General features: G+C 39.1%; 1 protein-coding gene across 1 annotated transcript in view; it reads left to right on the top strand.

Moving 5' to 3' along the window:
- LOC141059749 (uncharacterized) overlaps nucleotides 1-21,643 on the top strand; it is a 95,165-nt gene that overhangs the window by 10,589 nt on the left and 62,933 nt on the right. Inside the window, 9 exon segments of the mRNA XM_073555883.1 lie at nucleotides 1,055-1,372; nucleotides 3,473-3,790; nucleotides 5,610-5,927; nucleotides 7,959-8,351; nucleotides 10,458-10,769; nucleotides 12,589-12,906; nucleotides 15,023-15,340; nucleotides 17,162-17,479; nucleotides 19,592-19,903. Of these exon segments, the coding sequence (XP_073411984.1) occupies nucleotides 1,055-1,372; nucleotides 3,473-3,790; nucleotides 5,610-5,927; nucleotides 7,959-8,351; nucleotides 10,458-10,769; nucleotides 12,589-12,906; nucleotides 15,023-15,340; nucleotides 17,162-17,479; nucleotides 19,592-19,903 (2,925 nt within the window).

Here is a 21,643-nt window from a genome sequence, read left to right as displayed (position 1 = left end):
AACAGCCATAGAAGCAACCTCTCTACTGCTAAGGTACTGTCATACTTAGCGATATCACTAGCAATATAGCTATAACTTGTGACGTTATAGCGATATTGCTATGTCTGATACTTACCTATGACCCGCTCCCCCGCTGGTTATCGCTGATCGCGTGAGAACGTCCAGGACTGTTTCTCGTCGTCAGCTTCCTGCGGCGCTTCCTGTGGAGAGATGAGCGACGCGTGGATGCGGGCAGGAGGACGTCTTCATCGCCTCGTCTGACAGGTAAGTAGCGACCCCCGACCCCATCGATCTCGCTGGTGAGATCTGCCTGTGTGGCAGCTCCCTAGCGACCACTTAGCGATGCACCAGCGATCCTGACCCCGTCATATCGCTGGTCGGGATCGCTGGTGCATCGCTAAGCATGACAGTACCTTTACACTGACAAAATCACGACACCCAAATAACATATTCGCTTTTTATATGTAGAGGGACATGTGATTTTGGCAGCCAATAGCAGAACCACTTATGTCTGGTCATTGTGGATGGTATTTGTGCTGTGATTGGCTGACTGAATCTGCATACATTAAGTTAATATAAAGAAGAAAAAAAATTAAAAAAGAAAGAAAGAAAAACAGGCCGTCGCTCCTCTGACCTCTCCCCATTAAATCCCCTCATTAAAGACCCCCCATTCAAAATTCATTACCACTCTTCAAGACAAAGTCCTAACAAAGCATTAGTGAAATCCCTTTCAATTACTGAACTGTTCCCGGAATTTTGCCGGGTTTAAGGGAAAATGTGCGAAAATCTGTACACAAATCCCAATGAGCTGCATTCATGCCAAATATGAGATTGTTGAACGTTTTCTGAAAATGTCCGCTCATCAGTATTTATAAAAAAAATTTTAAAATCAGTATTTAGTTGTTAAACACTAAAAAATGCTGAATAGGCAGGGTATTTAGTAACAATAATACAAATGCTGTTGGTTGGGAAGACAGAGGGGACCTGTCTGGTTCCCTTTTAAGATAATTTACAATAAAATGTTTTTAGAAATGACCATTCTCCTTATTTTTAGGTTCAGACTTGTCTTTACGACTGGTAAATGGCAATGGTCAATGTAACGGTCGTGTAGAAATCCTCTATAATGGAGCATGGGGAACTGTGTGTGATGATTATTTTGATCTGAATGCTGCACAAGTTGTATGCCGGCAGTTAAATTGTGGCCAAGCTCTTGCATTTAATGGCAGTGCTGCATTTGGCCAAGGACAAGGAGTAATTGTATTGGATGATGTGCAATGCTCCGGCAATGAACAACGCGTATGGGACTGCCTACACCAACCATTTACAGTACATAACTGTGGACATAATGAAGATGTTGGAGTTGTCTGCTCAGGTATATTTTCAAAATGATGAAATCTTATTCATTGATCTCACATCATTTTGTTTGCATAGATGTTAAATTAATCCACATTTTCATATTTTCTACAACTAAGGGTAACTCAAACAATAAATATTTTATGTTTTAAGAAAATCTTAATGGACTGGAGGTACTTTGGTGCCTTCTCCATTAAATCCAAAATGTTAAGGGGTTTTATGTGGTAGTAGGATGCCTTTGTGAGTTGTATTGAAACCACAATAATGAGATGCTGATGGGTTTCTGTTACAGTGTTTTATTCCACATAATAATTATAAATGTTATGTTTGACTATTAATAACCAATATTCAGCTAATATTAGATTAGGACATGTGTCCTCCTGCCTGCATTAGAATTTTAGCACAATTTAGATTAGGAAATGTGGCCTCCTGCCTGCACCAGAATATTAGCACAAACGATTTAGATTAGGAAATGTGGCCTTCTGCCTCCTGCGTGCACTGCAATAATAAAATAGAAGATTTAGTGTATGGACCAAACTTTTGTAAGAAATGATTGAGATTAAAAAATGTAGGCTGTTGTCTGGACCACACTATTAGCTGAAAGGATTTAGATTATGAAATATGACAAACTGCCTGTAAAACCATATTAGCACAAATAATTTAGATAAAGAAATGTGGTCTCCTTTTTGAACCACAAAATTTCAGCCCATACAAGTTTGATTAGGAAACATGGACTATTGCTGGCACCACAATATTAGCCCAAAACATCATGATTGGGAAATGTGGCCTTCTGCCTGCACCACAATATTTGACCAAACAATTTTAATTAGGAAATATGGCCACCTGCCTGCACCACAATGTTAGTCCAAACGATTTTCATTAGGAAATGTAGCCTCCTTCCTGCACCACAATATTAATCCAAGTTATTGTGATAAGGAAATGTGGCCTCCTGCCTGCACCAAACTATTAGCACAATCATTTTAGATGATGGAAGGTTGATTTTACACAGGATCCTATATGACTGAAGTAGCTGACAATAAACTGCATTTCTAACTATCTGACAACTTGCAACAGCCATAGAAGCAGCCTCTCTACTCCTAAGGTACTGTCATACTTAGCGATATCACTAGCAATATAGCTATAACTTGTGACGTTATAGCGATATTGCTATGTCTGATACTTACCAAAGACCCGCTCCCCCGCTGGTTATCGCTGATCGCGTGAGAACGTCCAGGACTGTTTCTCGTCGTCAGCTTCCTGCGGCGCTTCCTGTGGAGAGACGAGCGACGCGTGGATGCGGGCAGGAGGACGTCTTCATCGCCTCGTCTGACAGGTAAGTAGCGACCCCCGACCCCATCGATCTCGCTGGTGAGATCTGCCTGTGTGGCAGCTCACTAGCGACCACTTAGCGATGCACCAGCGATCCTGACCCCGTCATATCGCTGGTCGTGATCGCTGGTGCATCGCTAAGCGTGACAGTGCCTTTACACTGACAAAATCACGACACCCATATAACATATTCGCTTTTTATATGTAGAGGGACATGTGATTTTGGCAGCCAATAGCAGAAGCACTTATGTCTGGTCATTGTGGATGGTATTTGTGCTGTAATTGGCTGCCTGAATCTGCATACATTAAGTTAATATAAAGAAGAAAAAAAATTAAAAAAGAAAGAAAAACAGGCCGTCGCTCCTCTGACCTCTCCCCATTAAATCCCCTCATTAAAGACCCCCCACTCAAAATTCATTACCACTCTTCAAGACAAAGTCCTGACAAAGCATTAGTGAAATCCCTTTCAATTACTGAACTGTTCCCGGAATTTTGCCGGGTTTAAGGGAAAATGCTCGAAAATCTGTACACAAATCCCAATGAGCTGCATTCATGCCAAATTTGAGATTGTTGAACGTTTTCTGAAAATGTCCGCTCATCAGTATTTATAAAAAAAATTTTAAAATCTGTATTTAGTTGTTAAACACTAAAAAATGCTGAATAGGCAGGGTATTTAGTAACAATAATATAAATGCTTGTGGTTGGGAAGACAGAGGGGACCTGTCTGGTTCCCTTTTAAGATAATTTACAATAAAATGTTTTTAGAAATGACCATTCTCCTTATTTTTAGGTTCAGACTTGTCTTTACGACTGGTAAATGGCAATGGTCAATGTAACGGTCGTGTAGAAATCCTCTATAATGGAGCATGGGGAACTGTGTGTGATGATTATTTTGATCTGAATGCTGCACAAGTTGTATGCCGGCAGTTAAATTGTGGCCAAGCTCTTGCATTTAATGGCAGTGCTGCATTTGGCCAAGGACAAGGAGTAATTGTATTGGATGATGTGCAATGCACCGGCAATGAACAACGCGTATGGGATTGCCTACACCAACCATTTACAGTACATAACTGTGGACATAACGAAGATGTTGGAGTTGTCTGCTCAGGTATATTTTCGAAATGATGAAATCTTATTCAGTGACCTCACATCATTTTGTTTGCATAGATGTTAAATTAATCCACATTTTCATATTTTCTACAACTAAGGTTAACTCAAACAATATTTTTTTTTATAAGAAAATATTAATGGACTGGAGGTACTTTGGTTCCTTCCCCATTAAGTCCAAAATGTTAAGGGGTTTTATATGGTAATAGGATGCCTTTGTCAGGTGTATTGACACCACAATAATGAGATGCTGATGGGTTTCTGTTACAGGGTTTTAATCTACATAATAATTATTAATGTTTTGTTTGACTAATAATAATCAATATTCAGCTAATATTAGATTGGAACATGTGTCCTCCTGCCTGCATGAGAATTTTAGCACAATTTAGATTAGGAAATATGGCCTCCTGACTGCACCAGAATATTGGCACAAATGATTTAGAATAGGAAATGTGGCATTATGCCTGCACCAGAATATTAGCACAAACGATTTAGATTAGGAAATGTGGCCTCCTGCCTGCACCACAATAGTAGCACAAACAATTTAGATTAGAAAATATGGTCTCCTGCCTCCTGCGTGCACTTCAATAATAGAACAGAAGATTTAGTGTGTATGAACTAAACTATTGTCAAAAAGGATTGAGATTAAAAAGTGCAGGCTGGTGTCAGGACCACACTATTAGCTGAAAGGATTTTGATTCTGAAATATGAAGACCTGCCTGTAACACCATATTAGCACAAATAATTTAGATAAAGAAATGAGGCCTCCTTTTCAAACCAAAAATTTTTAGCCGAAGCAAGTTTGATTAGGAAACATGGAGTCTTGCTGGCACCACAATATTAGCCCAGAACATCATGACTGGGAAATGTGGTCTTCTGCCTGCACCACAATATTAGCCCAAAGAATTTTTATTAGGAATTATGGCATCCTGCCTGCACCACAATGTTAGTCCAAACGATGTTCATTAGGAAATGTAGCCTCCTTCCTGGACGACAATATTAATCCAAATTATTGTAATTAGGAAATGTGGCCTCCTAACTATTAGCACAATCATTTTAGATAACGGAAGGTTGATTTTACACAGGATTCTATACAACTTAAGTAGCTGACAATAAGCTGCATTTCTAACTATCTGACAACTTGCAACAGCCATAGAAGAAGCCTCTCACTTCTGTTACACTGACAAAATCGGGACACCCCCAACAACATCTTCACTTTTTATAAGGAGAGGGACATGTGGTTTTGGCAGCCAATTGCAGAAGCACTTGTGTCTGGACATTGTGGATGGTATTTGTGCTGTGATTGGCTGCCAGAATCTACACATTGTAAGTTATTATAAAGAAGAAAAAATTTGAAAAAGAAAAAAATGAAAAACAGTCAGTTGCTTCTCTGACCTCTCCCCATTAAATCCCCTCATTAAAGACCCCCCACTCAAAATTCAGCACCGCTATCCAAGAAAAAGTCGTAACAAAGCATTAGCGGAATCACGGTCATTTACTGAACGGTTCCCGGAATATTGCAAGTTTTAAGGGAAAATGCTCATAAATCTAAACACAAATACAAATGAGCTGCTTTCCGGCCAAATTTGAGATTGTTGAACGTTTTCCAAAAAAGTCCGCTCATCACTATTTATAATTTTTTTTTTAATCTGCATTTAGGTGTTTACACTATAAAGGGATAAAAAAGCAGGGTATTTAGTAACAATAACACAAATGCTGGTGGTTGTGATCACGTAGAGGACCTTTCTGGTTCTTTTTAAGATAATTTACAATAAAATGTTTTTAGAAATGACCATTCTCCTTTTTTTTAGGTTCTCTAGGTTCAGACTTGTCTTTAAGACTGGTAAATGGCAATGGTCAATGTAATGGTCGTGTAGAAATCCTCTATAATGGAGCATGGGGAACTGTGTGTGATGATTATTTTGATCTGAATGCTGCACAAGTTGTATGCCGGCAGTTAAATTGTGGCCAAGCTCTTGCATTTAATGGCAGTGCTGCATTTGGCCAAGGACAAGGAGTAATTGTATTGGATGATGTGCAATGCACCGGCAATGAACAACGCGTATGGGACTGCCTACACCAACCATTTACAGTACATAACTGTGGACATAATGAAGATGTTGGAGTTGTCTGCTCAGGTATATTTTCAAAATGATGAAATCTTATTCATTGATCTCACATCATTTTGTTTGCATAGATGTTAAATTAATCCACATTTTCATATTTTCTACAACTAAGGGTAACTCAAACAATAAATATTTTATGTTTTAAGAAAATCTGAATGGACTGGAGGTACTTTGGTTCCTTCTCCATTAAATCCAAAATGTTAAGGGGTTTTATGTGGTAGTAGGATGCCTTTGTGAGTTGTATTGAAACCACAATAATGAGATGCTGATGGGTTTCTGTTACAGTGTTTTATTCCACATAATAATTATAAATGTTATGTTTGACTATTAATAACCAATATTCAGCTAATATTAGATTAGGACATGTGTCCTCCTGCCTGCATTAGAATTTTAGCACAATTTAGATAAGGAAATGTGGCCTCCTGCCTGCACCATTATATTAGCACAAACGATTTAGATTAGGAAATGTGGCCTTCTGCCTCCTGCGTGCACTGCAATAATAAAATAGAAGATTTAGTGTGTATGGACCAAACTTTTGTAAGAAATGATTGAGATTAAAAAATGTAGGCTGTAGTCTGGACCACACTATTAGCTGAAAGAATTTAGATTATGAAATATGACAAACTGCCTGTAAAACCATATTAGCACAAATAATTTAGATAAAGAAATGTGGTCTCCTTTTTGAACCACAAAATTTCAGCCCATACAAGTTTGATTAGGAAACATGGACTATTGCTGGCACCACAATATTAGCCCAAAACATCATGATTGGGAAATGTGGCCTTCTGCCTGCACCACAATATTTGACCAAATAATTTTAATTAAGAAATATGGCCACCTGCCTGCACCACAATGTTAGTCCAAACGATTTTCATTAGGAAATGTAGCCTCCTTCCTGCACCACAATATTAATCCAAGTTATTGTGATAAGGAAATGTGGCCTCCTGCCTGCACCAAACTATTAGCACAATTATTTTAGATGATGGAAGGTTGATTTTACACAGGATCCTATATAACTGAAGTAGCTGACAATAAACTGCATTTATAACTATCTAACAACTTGCAACAGCCATAGAAGCAACCTCTCTACTGCTAAGGTACTGTCATACTTAGCGATATCACTAGCAATATAGCTATAACTTGTGACGTTATAGCGATATTGCTATGTCTGATACTTACCTATGACCCGCTCCCCCGCTGGTTATCGCTGATCGCGTGAGAACGTCCAGGACTGTTTCTCGTCGTCAGCTTCCTGCGGCGCTTCCTGTGGAGAGATGAGCGACGCGTGGATGCGGGCAGGAGGACGTCTTCATCGCCTCGTCTGACAGGTAAGTAGCGACCCCCGACCCCATCGATCTCGCTGGTGAGATCTGCCTGTGTGGCAGCTCCCTAGCGACCACTTAGCGATGCACCAGCGATCCTGACCCCGTCATATCGCTGGTCGGGATCGCTGGTGCATCGCTAAGCATGACAGTACCTTTACACTGACAAAATCACGACACCCAAATAACATATTCGCTTTTTATATGTAGAGGGACATGTGATTTTGGCAGCCAATAGCAGAACCACTTATGTCTGGTCATTGTGGATGGTATTTGTGCTGTGATTGGCTGACTGAATCTGCATACATTAAGTTAATATAAAGAAGAAAAAAAATTAAAAAAGAAAGAAAGAAAAACAGGCCGTCGCTCCTCTGACCTCTCCCCATTAAATCCCCTCATTAAAGACCCCCCATTCAAAATTCATTACCACTCTTCAAGACAAAGTCCTAACAAAGCATTAGTGAAATCCCTTTCAATTACTGAACTGTTCCCGGAATTTTGCCGGGTTTAAGGGAAAATGTGCGAAAATCTGTACACAAATCCCAATGAGCTGCATTCATGCCAAATATGAGATTGTTGAACGTTTTCTGAAAATGTCCGCTCATCAGTATTTATAAAAAAAATTTTAAAATCAGTATTTAGTTGTTAAACACTAAAAAATGCTGAATAGGCAGGGTATTTAGTAACAATAATACAAATGCTGTTGGTTGGGAAGACAGAGGGGACCTGTCTGGTTCCCTTTTAAGATAATTTACAATAAAATGTTTTTAGAAATGACCATTCTCCTTATTTTTAGGTTCAGACTTGTCTTTACGACTGGTAAATGGCAATGGTCAATGTAACGGTCGTGTAGAAATCCTCTATAATGGAGCATGGGGAACTGTGTGTGATGATTATTTTGATCTGAATGCTGCACAAGTTGTATGCCGGCAGTTAAATTGTGGCCAAGCTCTTGCATTTAATGGCAGTGCTGCATTTGGCCAAGGACAAGGAGTAATTGTATTGGATGATGTGCAATGCTCCGGCAATGAACAACGCGTATGGGACTGCCTACACCAACCATTTACAGTACATAACTGTGGACATAATGAAGATGTTGGAGTTGTCTGCTCAGGTATATTTTCAAAATGATGAAATCTTATTCATTGATCTCACATCATTTTGTTTGCATAGATGTTAAATTAATCCACATTTTCATATTTTCTACAACTAAGGGTAACTCAAACAATAAATATTTTATGTTTTAAGAAAATCTTAATGGACTGGAGGTACTTTGGTGCCTTCTCCATTAAATCCAAAATGTTAAGGGGTTTTATGTGGTAGTAGGATGCCTTTGTGAGTTGTATTGAAACCACAATAATGAGATGCTGATGGGTTTCTGTTACAGTGTTTTATTCCACATAATAATTATAAATGTTATGTTTGACTATTAATAACCAATATTCAGCTAATATTAGATTAGGACATGTGTCCTCCTGCCTGCATTAGAATTTTAGCACAATTTAGATTAGGAAATGTGGCCTCCTGCCTGCACCAGAATATTAGCACAAACGATTTAGATTAGGAAATGTGGCCTTCTGCCTCCTGCGTGCACTGCAATAATAAAATAGAAGATTTAGTGTATGGACCAAACTTTTGTAAGAAATGATTGAGATTAAAAAATGTAGGCTGTTGTCTGGACCACACTATTAGCTGAAAGGATTTAGATTATGAAATATGACAAACTGCCTGTAAAACCATATTAGCACAAATAATTTAGATAAAGAAATGTGGTCTCCTTTTTGAACCACAAAATTTCAGCCCATACAAGTTTGATTAGGAAACATGGACTATTGCTGGCACCACAATATTAGCCCAAAACATCATGATTGGGAAATGTGGCCTTCTGCCTGCACCACAATATTTGACCAAACAATTTTAATTAGGAAATATGGCCACCTGCCTGCACCACAATGTTAGTCCAAACGATTTTCATTAGGAAATGTAGCCTCCTTCCTGCACCACAATATTAATCCAAGTTATTGTGATAAGGAAATGTGGCCTCCTGCCTGCACCAAACTATTAGCACAATCATTTTAGATGATGGAAGGTTGATTTTACACAGGATCCTATATGACTGAAGTAGCTGACAATAAACTGCATTTCTAACTATCTGACAACTTGCAACAGCCATAGAAGCAGCCTCTCTACTCCTAAGGTACTGTCATACTTAGCGATATCACTAGCAATATAGCTATAACTTGTGACGTTATAGCGATATTGCTATGTCTGATACTTACCAAAGACCCGCTCCCCCGCTGGTTATCGCTGATCGCGTGAGAACGTCCAGGACTGTTTCTCGTCGTCAGCTTCCTGCGGCGCTTCCTGTGGAGAGACGAGCGACGCGTGGATGCGGGCAGGAGGACGTCTTCATCGCCTCGTCTGACAGGTAAGTAGCGACCCCCGACCCCATCGATCTCGCTGGTGAGATCTGCCTGTGTGGCAGCTCACTAGCGACCACTTAGCGATGCACCAGCGATCCTGACCCCGTCATATCGCTGGTCGTGATCGCTGGTGCATCGCTAAGCGTGACAGTGCCTTTACACTGACAAAATCACGACACCCAAATAACATATTCGCTTTTTATATGTAGAGGGACATGTGATTTTGGCAGCCAATAGCAGAAGCACTTATGTCTGGTCATTGTGGATGGTATTTGTGCTGTAATTGGCTGCCTGAATCTGCATACATTAAGTTAATATAAAGAAGAAAAAAAATTAAAAAAGAAAGAAAAACAGGCCGTCGCTCCTCTGACCTCTCCCCATTAAATCCCCTCATTAAAGACCCCCCACTCAAAATTCATTACCACTCTTCAAGACAAAGTCCTGACAAAGCATTAGTGAAATCCCTTTCAATTACTGAACTGTTCCCGGAATTTTGCCGGGTTTAAGGGAAAATGCTCGAAAATCTGTACACAAATCCCAATGAGCTGCATTCATGCCAAATTTGAGATTGTTGAACGTTTTCTGAAAATGTCCGCTCATCAGTATTTATAAAAAAAATTTTAAAATCTGTATTTAGTTGTTAAACACTAAAAAATGCTGAATAGGCAGGGTATTTAGTAACAATAATATAAATGCTTGTGGTTGGGAAGACAGAGGGGACCTGTCTGGTTCCCTTTTAAGATAATTTACAATAAAATGTTTTTAGAAATGACCATTCTCCTTATTTTTAGGTTCAGACTTGTCTTTACGACTGGTAAATGGCAATGGTCAATGTAACGGTCGTGTAGAAATCCTCTATAATGGAGCATGGGGAACTGTGTGTGATGATTATTTTGATCTGAATGCTGCACAAGTTGTATGCCGGCAGTTAAATTGTGGCCAAGCTCTTGCATTTAATGGCAGTGCTGCATTTGGCCAAGGACAAGGAGTAATTGTATTGGATGATGTGCAATGCACCGGCAATGAACAACGCGTATGGGATTGCCTACACCAACCATTTACAGTACATAACTGTGGACATAACGAAGATGTTGGAGTTGTCTGCTCAGGTATATTTTCGAAATGATGAAATCTTATTCAGTGACCTCACATCATTTTGTTTGCATAGATGTTAAATTAATCCACATTTTCATATTTTCTACAACTAAGGTTAACTCAAACAATATTTTTTTTTATAAGAAAATATTAATGGACTGGAGGTACTTTGGTTCCTTCCCCATTAAGTCCAAAATGTTAAGGGGTTTTATATGGTAATAGGATGCCTTTGTCAGGTGTATTGACACCACAATAATGAGATGCTGATGGGTTTCTGTTACAGGGTTTTAATCTACATAATAATTATTAATGTTTTGTTTGACTAATAATAATCAATATTCAGCTAATATTAGATTGGAACATGTGTCCTCCTGCCTGCATGAGAATTTTAGCACAATTTAGATTAGGAAATATGGCCTCCTGACTGCACCAGAATATTGGCACAAATGATTTAGAATAGGAAATGTGGCATTATGCCTGCACCAGAATATTAGCACAAACGATTTAGATTAGGAAATGTGGCCTCCTGCCTGCACCACAATAGTAGCACAAACAATTTAGATTAGAAAATATGGTCTCCTGCCTCCTGCGTGCACTTCAATAATAGAACAGAAGATTTAGTGTGTATGAACTAAACTATTGTCAAAAAGGATTGAGATTAAAAAGTGCAGGCTGGTGTCAGGACCACACTATTAGCTGAAAGGATTTTGATTCTGAAATATGAAGACCTGCCTGTAACACCATATTAGCACAAATAATTTAGATAAAGAAATGAGGCCTCCTTTTCAAACCAAAAATTTTTAGCCGAAGCAAGTTTGATTAGGAAACATGGAGTCTTGCTGGCACCACAATATTAGCCCAGAACATCATGACTGGGAAATGTGGTCTTCTGCCTGCACCACAATATTAGCCCAAAGAATTTTTATTAGGAATTATGGCATCCTGCCTGCACCACAATGTTAGTCCAAACGATGTTCATTAGGAAATGTAGCCTCCTTCCTGGACGACAATATTAATCCAAATTATTGTAATTAGGAAATGTGGCCTCCTAACTATTAGCACAATCATTTTAGATAACGGAAGGTTGATTTTACACAGGATTCTATACAACTTAAGTAGCTGACAATAAGCTGCATTTCTAACTATCTGACAACTTGCAACAGCCATAGAAGAAGCCTCTCACTTCTGTTACACTGACAAAATCGGGACACCCCCAACAACATCTTCACTTTTTATAAGGAGAGGGACATGTGGTTTTGGCAGCCAATTGCAGAAGCACTTGTGTCTGGACATTGTGGATGGTATTTGTGCTGTGATTGGCTGCCAGAATCTACACATTGTAAGTTATTATAAAGAAGAAAAAATTTGAAAAAGAAAAAAATGAAAAACAGTCAGTTGCTTCTCTGACCTCTCCCCATTAAATCCCCTCATTAAAGACCCCCCACTCAAAATTCAGCACCGCTATCCAAGAAAAAGTCGTAACAAAGCATTAGCGGAATCACGGTCATTTACTGAACGGTTCCCGGAATATTGCAAGTTTTAAGGGAAAATGCTCATAAATCTAAACACAAATACAAATGAGCTGCTTTCCGGCCAAATTTGAGATTGTTGAACGTTTTCCAAAAAAGTCCGCTCATCACTATTTATAATTTTTTTTTTAATCTGCATTTAGGTGTTTACACTATAAAGGGATAAAAAAGCAGGGTATTTAGTAACAATAACACAAATGCTGGTGGTTGTGATCACGTAGAGGACCTTTCTGGTTCTTTTTAAGATAATTTACAATAAAATGTTTTTAGAAATGACCATTCTCCTTTTTTTTAGGTTCTCTAGGTTCAGACTTGTCTTTAAGACTGGTAAATGGCAATGGTCAATGTAATGGTCGTGTAGAAATCCTCTATAATGGAGCATGGGGAACTGTGTGTGATGATTATTTTGATCTGAATGCTGCACAAGTTGTATGCCGGCAGTTAAATTGTGGCCAAGCTCTTGCATTTAATGGCAGTGCTGCATTTGGCCAAGGACAAGGAGTAATTGTATTGGATGATGTGCAATGCACCGGCAATGAACAACGCGTATGGGACTGCCTACACCAACCATTTACAGTACATAACTGTGGACATAATGAAGATGTTGGAGTTGTCTGCTCAGGTATATTTTCAAAATGATGAAATCTTATTCATTGATCTCACATCATTTTGTTTGCATAGATGTTAAATTAATCCACATTTTCATATTTTCTACAACTAAGTGTAACTCAAACAATAAATATTTAATGTTTTAAGAAAATCTGAATGGACTGGAGGTACTTTGGTTCCTTCTCCATTAAATCCAAAATGTTAAGGGGTTTTAAGTGGTAGTAGGATGCCTTTGTGAGTTGTATTGAAACCACAATAATGAGATGCTGATGGGTTTCTGTTAAAGTGTTTTATTCCACATAATAATTATAAATGTTATGCTTGACTATTAATAACCAATATTCAGCTAATATTAGATTAGGACATGTGTCCTCCTGCCTGCATTAGAATTTTAGCACAATTTAGATTAGGAAATGTGGCCTCCTGCCTGCACCAGAATATTAGCACAAACGATTTAGATTAGGAAATGTGGCCTTCTGCCTCCTGCGTGCACTGCAATAATAAAATAGAAGATTTAGTGTGTATGGACCAAACTTTTGTAAGAAATGATTGAGATTAAAAAATGTAGGCTGTTGTCTGGACCACACTATTAGCTAAAAGGATTTAGATTATGAAATATGACAAACTGCCTGTAAAACCATATTAGCACAAATAATTTAGATAAAGAAATGTGGTCTTCTTTTTGAACCACAAAATTTCAGCCCATACAATTTTGATTAGGAAACATGGACTATTGCTGGCACCACAATATTAGCCCAAAACATCATGATTGGGAAATGTGGCCTTCTGCCTGCACCACAATATTTGACCAAACAATTTTAATTAGGAAATATGGCCACCTGCCTGCACCACAATGTTAGTACAAACGATTTTCATTAGGAAATGTAGCCTCCTTCTTGCACCACAATATTAATCCAAGTTATTGTGATAAGGAAATGTGGCCTCCTGCCTGCACCAAACTGTTAGCACAATCATTTTAGATGATGGAAGGTTGATTTTACACAGGATCCTATATAACTGAAGTAGCTGACAATAAACTGCATTTCTAACTATCTGACAACTTGCAACAGCCATAGAAGCAGCCTCTCTACTGCTAAGGTACTGTCATACTTAGCGATATCACTAGCAATATAGCTATAACTTGTGACGTTATAGCGATATTGCTAGCGATATTGCTATGTCTGATACGTACCTACGACCCGCTCCCCCGCTGGTTATCGCTGATCGCGTGAGAACGTCCAGGACTGTTTCTCGTCGTCAGCTTCCTGCGGCGCTTCCTGTGGAGAGACGAGCGACGCGTGGACGCGGGCAGGAGGACGTCTTCATCGCCTCGTCTGACAGGTAAGTAGCGACCCCCGACCCCATCGATCTCGCTGGTAAGATCTGCCTGTGTGGCAGCTCACTAGCGATCACTTAGCGTTGCACCAGCGATCCTGACCCCGTCATATCGCTGGTCGAGATAGCTGGTGCATCGCTAAGCGTGACAGTACCTTTACACTGACAAAATCACGACACCCAAAAAACATATTCGCTTTTTATATGTAGAGGGACATGTGATTTTGGCAGCCAATAGCAGAAGCACTTATGTCTGGTCATTGTGGATGGTATTTGTGCTGTGATTGGCTGCCTGAATCTGCATACATTAAGTTAATATAAAGAAGAAAAAAAATTAAAAAAGAAAGAAAAAAACAGGCCGTCGCTCCTCTGACCTCTCCCCATTAAATCCCTTCATTAAAGACCCCCCACTCAAAATTCATTATCACTCTTCAAGACAAAGTCCTAACAAAGCATTAGTGAAATCCCTTTCAATTACTGAACTGTTCCCAGAATTTTGCCGGGTTTAAGGAAAAATGCTCGAATATCTGTACACAAATCCCAATGAGCTGCATTCATGCCAAATTTGAGATTGTTGAACGTTTTCTGAAAATGTCCGCTCATCAGTATTTATAAAAAAAATTTTAAAATCTGTATTTAGTTGTTAAACACTATAAAAGGCTGAATAGGCAGGGTATTTAGTAACAATAATACAAATGCTGGTGGTTGGGAGGACAGAGGGGACCTGTCTGGTTCCCTTTTAAGATAATTTACAATAAAATGTTTTTAGAAATGACCATTCTCCTTATTTTTAGGTTCAGACTTGTCTTTACGACTGGTAAATGGCAATGGTCAATGTAACGGTCGTGTAGAAGTCCTCTATAATGGAGCATGGGGAACTGTGTGTGATGATTATTTTGATCTGAATGCTGCACAAGTTGTATGCCGGCAGTTAAATTGTGGCCAAGCTATTGCATTTAATGGCAGTGCTGCATTTGGCCAAGGACAAGGAGTAATTGTATTGGATGACGTGCAATGCACCGGCAATGAACAACGCGTATGGGACTGCCTACACCAACCATTTACAGTACATAACTGTGGACATAATGAAGATGTTGGAGTTGTCTGCTCAGGTATATTTTCGAAATGATGAAATCTTATTCAGTGATCTCACATCATTTTGTTTGCATAGATGTTAAATTAATCCACATTTTCATATTTTCTACAACTAAGGTTAACTCAAACAATAGTTTTTTTTGTAAGAAAATCTTAATGGACTGGAGGTACTTTGGTTCCTTCCCCATTAAGTCCAAAATGTTAAGGGGTTTTATATGGTAATAGGATGCCTTTGTCAGGTGTATTGACACCACAATAATGAGATGCTGATGGGTTTCTGTTACAGGGTTTTAATCTACATAATAATTATTAATGTTTTTTTTGACTAATAATAATCAATATTCAGCTAATATTAGATTGGAACATGTGTCCTCCTGCCTGCATGAGAATTTTAGCACAATTTACATTAGGAAATATGGCCTCCTGACTGCACCAGAATATTGGCACAAATGATTTAGAATAGGAAATGTAGCATTATGCCTGCACCAGAATATTAGCACAAACGATTTAGTTTAGGAAATGTGGCCTCCTGCCTGCACCACAATAGTAGCACAAACAATTTAGATTAGAAAATATGGTCTCCTGCCTCCTGCGTGCACTTCAATAATAGAACAGAAGATTTAATGTGTATGAACTAAACTATTGTCAAAAAGGATTGAGATTAAAAAGTGCAGGCTGGTGTCAGGACCACACTATTAGCTGAAAGGTTTTAGATTCTGAAATATGAAGACCTCTCTGTAACACCATATTAGCACAAATAATTTAGATAAAGAAATGAGGCCTCCTTTTCAAACCAAAAATTTTTAGCCGAAGCAAGTTTGATTAGGAAACATGGAGTCTTGCTGGCACCACAATATTAGCCCAGAACATCATGACTGGGAAATGTGGTCTTCTGCCTGCACCACAATATTAGCCCAAAGAATTTTTATTAGGAATTATGGCATCCTGCCTGCACCACAATGTTAGTCCAAACGATGTTCATTAGGAAATGTAGCCTCCTTCCTGGACGACAATATTAATCCAAATTATTGTAAATAGGAAATGTGGCCTCCTAACTATTAGCACAATCATTTTAGATAACGGAAGGTTGATTTTACACAGGATTCTATACAACTTAAGTAGCTGACAATAAGCTGCATTTCTAACTATCTGACAACTTGCAACAGCCATAGAAGAAGCCTCTCACTTCTGTTACACTGACAAAATCGGGACACCCCCAACAACATCTTCACTTTTTATAAGGAGAGGGACATGTGATTTTGGCAGCCAATTGCAGAAGCACTTGTGTCTGGACATTGTGGATGGTATTTGTGCTGTGATTGGCTGCCAGAATCTACACATTGTAAGTTATTATAAAAAAGAAAAAAATTTGAAAAAGAAAATAATGAAAAACAGTCAGTTGCTTCTCTGACCTCTCCCCATTAAATCCCCTCATTAAAGACCCCCCCACTCAAAATTCAGCACCGCTATCCAAGAAAAAGTCGTAACAAAGCATTAGCGGAATCACGGTCATTTACTGAACTTTTCCTGGAATATTGCAAGTTTTAAGGGAAAATGCTCATAAATCTAAACACAAATACAAATGAGCTGCTTTCCGGCCAAATTTGAGATTGTTGAACGTTTTCCAAAAAAGTCCGCTCATCACTATTTATAATTTTTTTTTTAATCTGCATTTAGGTGTTTACACAATAAAGAGATGAAAAAGCAGGGTATTTATTAACAATAACACAAATGCTGGTGGTTGTGATCACGTAGAGGACCTTTCTGGTTCTTTTTAAGATAATTTACAATAAAATGTTTTTAGAAATGACCATTCTCCTTTTTTTTAGGTTCTCTAGGTTCAGACTTGTCTTTAAGACTGGTAAATGGCAATGGTCAATGTAATGGTCGTGTAGAAATCCTCTATAATGGAGCATGGGGAACTGTGTGTGATGATTATTTTGATCTGAATGCTGCACAAGTTGTATGCCGGCAGTTAAATTGTGGCCAAGCTCTTGCATTTAATGGCAGTGCTGCATTTGGCCAAGGACAAGGAGTAATTGTATTGGATGATGTGCAATGCACCGGCAATGAACAACGCGTATGGGACTGCCTACACCAACCATTTACAGTACATAACTGTGGACATAATGAAGATGTTGGAGTTGTCTGCTCAGGTATATTTTCAAAATGATGAAATCTTATTCATTGATCTCACATCATTTTGTTTGCATAGATGTTAAATTAATCCACATTTTCATATTTTCTACAACTAAGGGTAACTCAAACAATAAATATTTTATGTTTTAAGAAAATCTGAATGGACTGGAGGTACTTTGGTTCCTTCTCCATTAAATCCAAAATGTTAAGGGGTTTTATGTGGTAGTAGGATGCCTTTGTGAGTTGTATTGAAACCACAATAATGAGATGCTGATGGGTTTCTGTTACAGTGTTTTATTCCACATAATAATTATAAATGTTATGTTTGACTATTAATAACCAATATTCAGCTAATATTAGATTAGGACATGTGTCCTCCTGCCTGCATTAGAATTTTAGCACAATTTAGATAAGGAAATGTGGCCTCCTGCCTGCACCAGAATATTAGCACAAACGATTTAGATTAGGAAATGTGGCCTTCTGCCTCCTGCGTGCACTGCAATAATAAAATAGAAGATTTAGTGTGTATGGACCAAACTTTTGTAAGAAATGATTGAGATTAAAAAATGTAGGCTGTTGTCTGGACCACACTATTAGCTGAAAGAATTTAGATTATGAAATATGACAAACTGCCTGTAAAACCATATTAGCACAAATAATTTAGATAAAGAAATGTGGTCTCCTTTTTGAACCACAAAATTTCAGCCCATACAAGTTTGATTAGGAAACATGGACTATTGCTGGCACCACAATATTAGCCCAAAACATCATGATTGGGAAATGTGGCCTTCTGCCTGCACCACAATATTTGACCAAATAATTTTAATTAAGAAATATGGCCACCTGCCTGCACCACAATGTTAGTCCAAACGATTTTCATTAGGAAATGTAGCCTCCTTCCTGCACCACAATATTAATCCAAGTTATTGTGATAAGGAAATGTGGCCTCCTGCCTGCACCAAACTATTAGCACAATTATTTTAGATGATGGAAGGTTGATTTTACACAGGATCCTATATAACTGAAGTAGCTGACAATAAACTGCATTTCTAACTATCTGACAACTTGCAACAGCCATAGAAGCAACCTCTCTACTGCTAAGGTACTGTCATACTTAGCGATATCACTAGCAATATAGCTATAACTTGTGACGTTATAGCGATATTGCTATGTCTGATACTTACCTATGACCCGCTCCCCCGCTGGTTATCGCTGATCGCGTGAGAACGTCCAGGACTGTTTCTCGTCGTCAGCTTCCTGCGGCGCTTCCTGTGGAGAGATGAGCGACGCGTGGATGCGGGCAGGAGGACGTCTTCATCGCCTCATCTGACAGATAAGTAGCGACCCCCGACCCCATCGATCTCGCTGGTGAGATCTGCCTGTGTGGCAGCTCCCTAGCGACCACTTAGCGATGCACCAGCGATCCTGACCCCGTCATATCGCTGGTCGGGATCGCTGGTGCATCGCTAAGCGTGACAGTACCTTTACACTGACAAAATCACGACACCCAAATAACATATTGGCTTTTTATATGTAGAGGGACATGTGATTTTGGCAGCCAATAGCAGAAGCACTTATGTCTGGTCATTGTGGATGGTATTTGTGCTGTGATTGGCTGACTGAATCTGCATACATTAAGTTAATATAAAGAAGAAAAAAAATTAAAAAAGAAAGAAAGAAAAACAGGCCGTCGCTCCTCTGACCTCTCCCCATTAAATCCCCTCATTAAAGACCCCCCACTCAAAATTCATTACCACTCTTCAAGACAAAGTCCTAACAAAGCATTAGTGAAATCCCTTTCAATTACTGAACTGTTCCCGGAATTTTGCCGGGTTTAAGGGAAAATGTGCGAAAATCTGTACACAAATCCCAATGAGCTGCATTCATGCCAAATTTGAGATTGTTGAACGTTTTCTGAAAATGTCCGCTCATCAGTATTTATAAAAAAAATTTTAAAATCTGTATTTAGTTGTTAAACACTAAAAAATGCTGAATAGGCAGGGTATTTAGTAACAATAATACAAATGCTGTTGGTTGGGAAGACAGAGGGGACCTGTCTGGTTCCCTTTTAAGATAATTTACAATAAAATGTTTTTAGAAATGACCATTCTCCTTATTTTTAGGTTCAGACTTGTCTTTACGACTGGTAAATGGCAATGGTCAATGTAACGGTCGTGTAGAAATCCTCTATAATGGAGCATGGGGAACTGTGTGTGATGATTATTTTGATCTGAATGCTGCACAAGTTGTATGCCGGCAGTTAAATTGTGGCCAAGCTCTTGCATTTAATGGCAGTGCTGCATTTGGCCAAGGACAAGGAGTAATTGTATTGGATGATGTGCAATGCACCGGCAATGAACAACGCGTATGGGACTGCCTACACCAACCATTTACAGTACATAACTGTGGACATAATGAAGATGTTGGAGTTGTCTGCTCAGGTATATTTTCAAAATGATGAAATCTTATTCATTGATCTCACATCATTTTGTTTGCATAGATGTTAAATTAATCCACATTTTCATATTTTCTACAACTAAGGGTAACTCAAACAATAAATATTTTATGTTTTAAGAAAATCTTAATGGACTGGAGGTACTTTGGTGCCTTCTCCATTAAATCCAAAATGTTAAGGGGTTTTATGTGGTAGTAGGATGCCTTTGTGAGTTGTATTGAAACCACAATAATGAGATGCTGATGGGTTTCTGTTACAGTGTTTTATTCCACATAATAATTATAAATGTTATGTTTGACTATTAATAACCAATATTCAGCTAATATTAGATTAGGTCATGTGTCCTCCTGCCTGCATTAGAATTTTAGCACAATTTAGATTAGGAAATGTGGCCTCCTGCCTGCACCAGAATATTAGCACAAACGATTTAGATTAGGAAATGTGGCCTTCTGCCTCCTGCGTGCACTGCAATAATAAAATAGAAGATTTAGTGTATGGACCAAACTTTTGTAAGAAATGATTGAGATTAAAAAATGTAGGCTGTTGTCTGGACCACACTATTAGCTGAAAGGATTTAGATTATGAAATATGACAAACTGCCTGTAAAACCATATTAGCACAAATAATTTAGATGAAGAAATGTGGTCTCCTTTTTGAACCACAAAATTTCAGCCCATACAAGTTTGATTAGGAAACATGGACTATTGCTGGCACCACAATATTAGCCCAAAACATCATGATTGGGAAATGTGGCCTTCTGCCTGCACCACAATATTTGGCCAAACAATTTTAATTAGGAAATATGGCCACCTGCCTGCACCACAATGTTAGTCCAAACGATTTTCATTAGGAAATGTAGCCTCCTTCCTGCACCACAATATTAATCCAAGTTATTGTGATAAGGAAATGTGGCCTCCTGCCTGCACCAAACTATTAGCACAATCATTTTAGATGATGGAAGGTTGATTTTACACAGGATCCTATATGACTGAAGTAGCTGACAATAAACTGCATTTCTAACTATCTGACAACTTGCAACAGCCATAGAAGCAGCCTCTCTACTGCTAAGGTACTGTCATACTTAGCGATATCACTAGCAATATAGCTATAACTTGTGACGTTATAGCGATATTGCTATGTCTGATACTTACCTAAGACCCGCTCCCCCGCTGGTTATCGCTGATCGCGTGAGAACGTCCAGGACTGTTTCTCGTCGTCAGCTTCCTGCGGCGCTTCCTGTGGAGAGACGAGCGACGCGTGGATGCGGGCAGGAGGACGTCTTCATCGCCTCGTCTGACAGGTAAGTAGCGACCCCCGACCCCATCGATCTCGCTGGTGAGATCTGCCTGTGTGGCAGCTCACTAGCGACCACTTAGCGATGCAACAGCGATCCTGACCCCGTCATATCACTGGTCGGGATCGCTGGTGCATCGCTAAGCGTGACAGTACCTTTACACTGACAAAATCACGACACCCAAATAACATATTCGCTTTTTATATGTAGAGGGTAGTGTTGAGCATTCCGATACCGCAAGTATCGGGTATCGGCCGATACTTGCTGTATCGGAATTCCGATACCGACTTCCGATATTTTTTCAATATCGGAATTCGGCATCGGAATCGGAAGTTCAGTTGATTGACGGCCTGACGTCATCATGATGCGCGGTGTGTGCGCATCATGATGCGCCGTCATTTCGGGCCTTCCGGGGGTCTCTGCCGGCCTGCC

This window comes from Dendrobates tinctorius, unplaced genomic scaffold (genome assembly GCF_039654945.1).
Source record: "Dendrobates tinctorius isolate UK_male_01 unplaced genomic scaffold, ASM3965494v1 ptg000230l, whole genome shotgun sequence".
Taxonomy (NCBI): domain Eukaryota; kingdom Metazoa; phylum Chordata; class Amphibia; order Anura; family Dendrobatidae; genus Dendrobates; species Dendrobates tinctorius.
The sequence above is the reverse complement of the archived record's forward strand: the minus strand, read 5'-3'. Positions and strand labels throughout refer to the sequence as shown.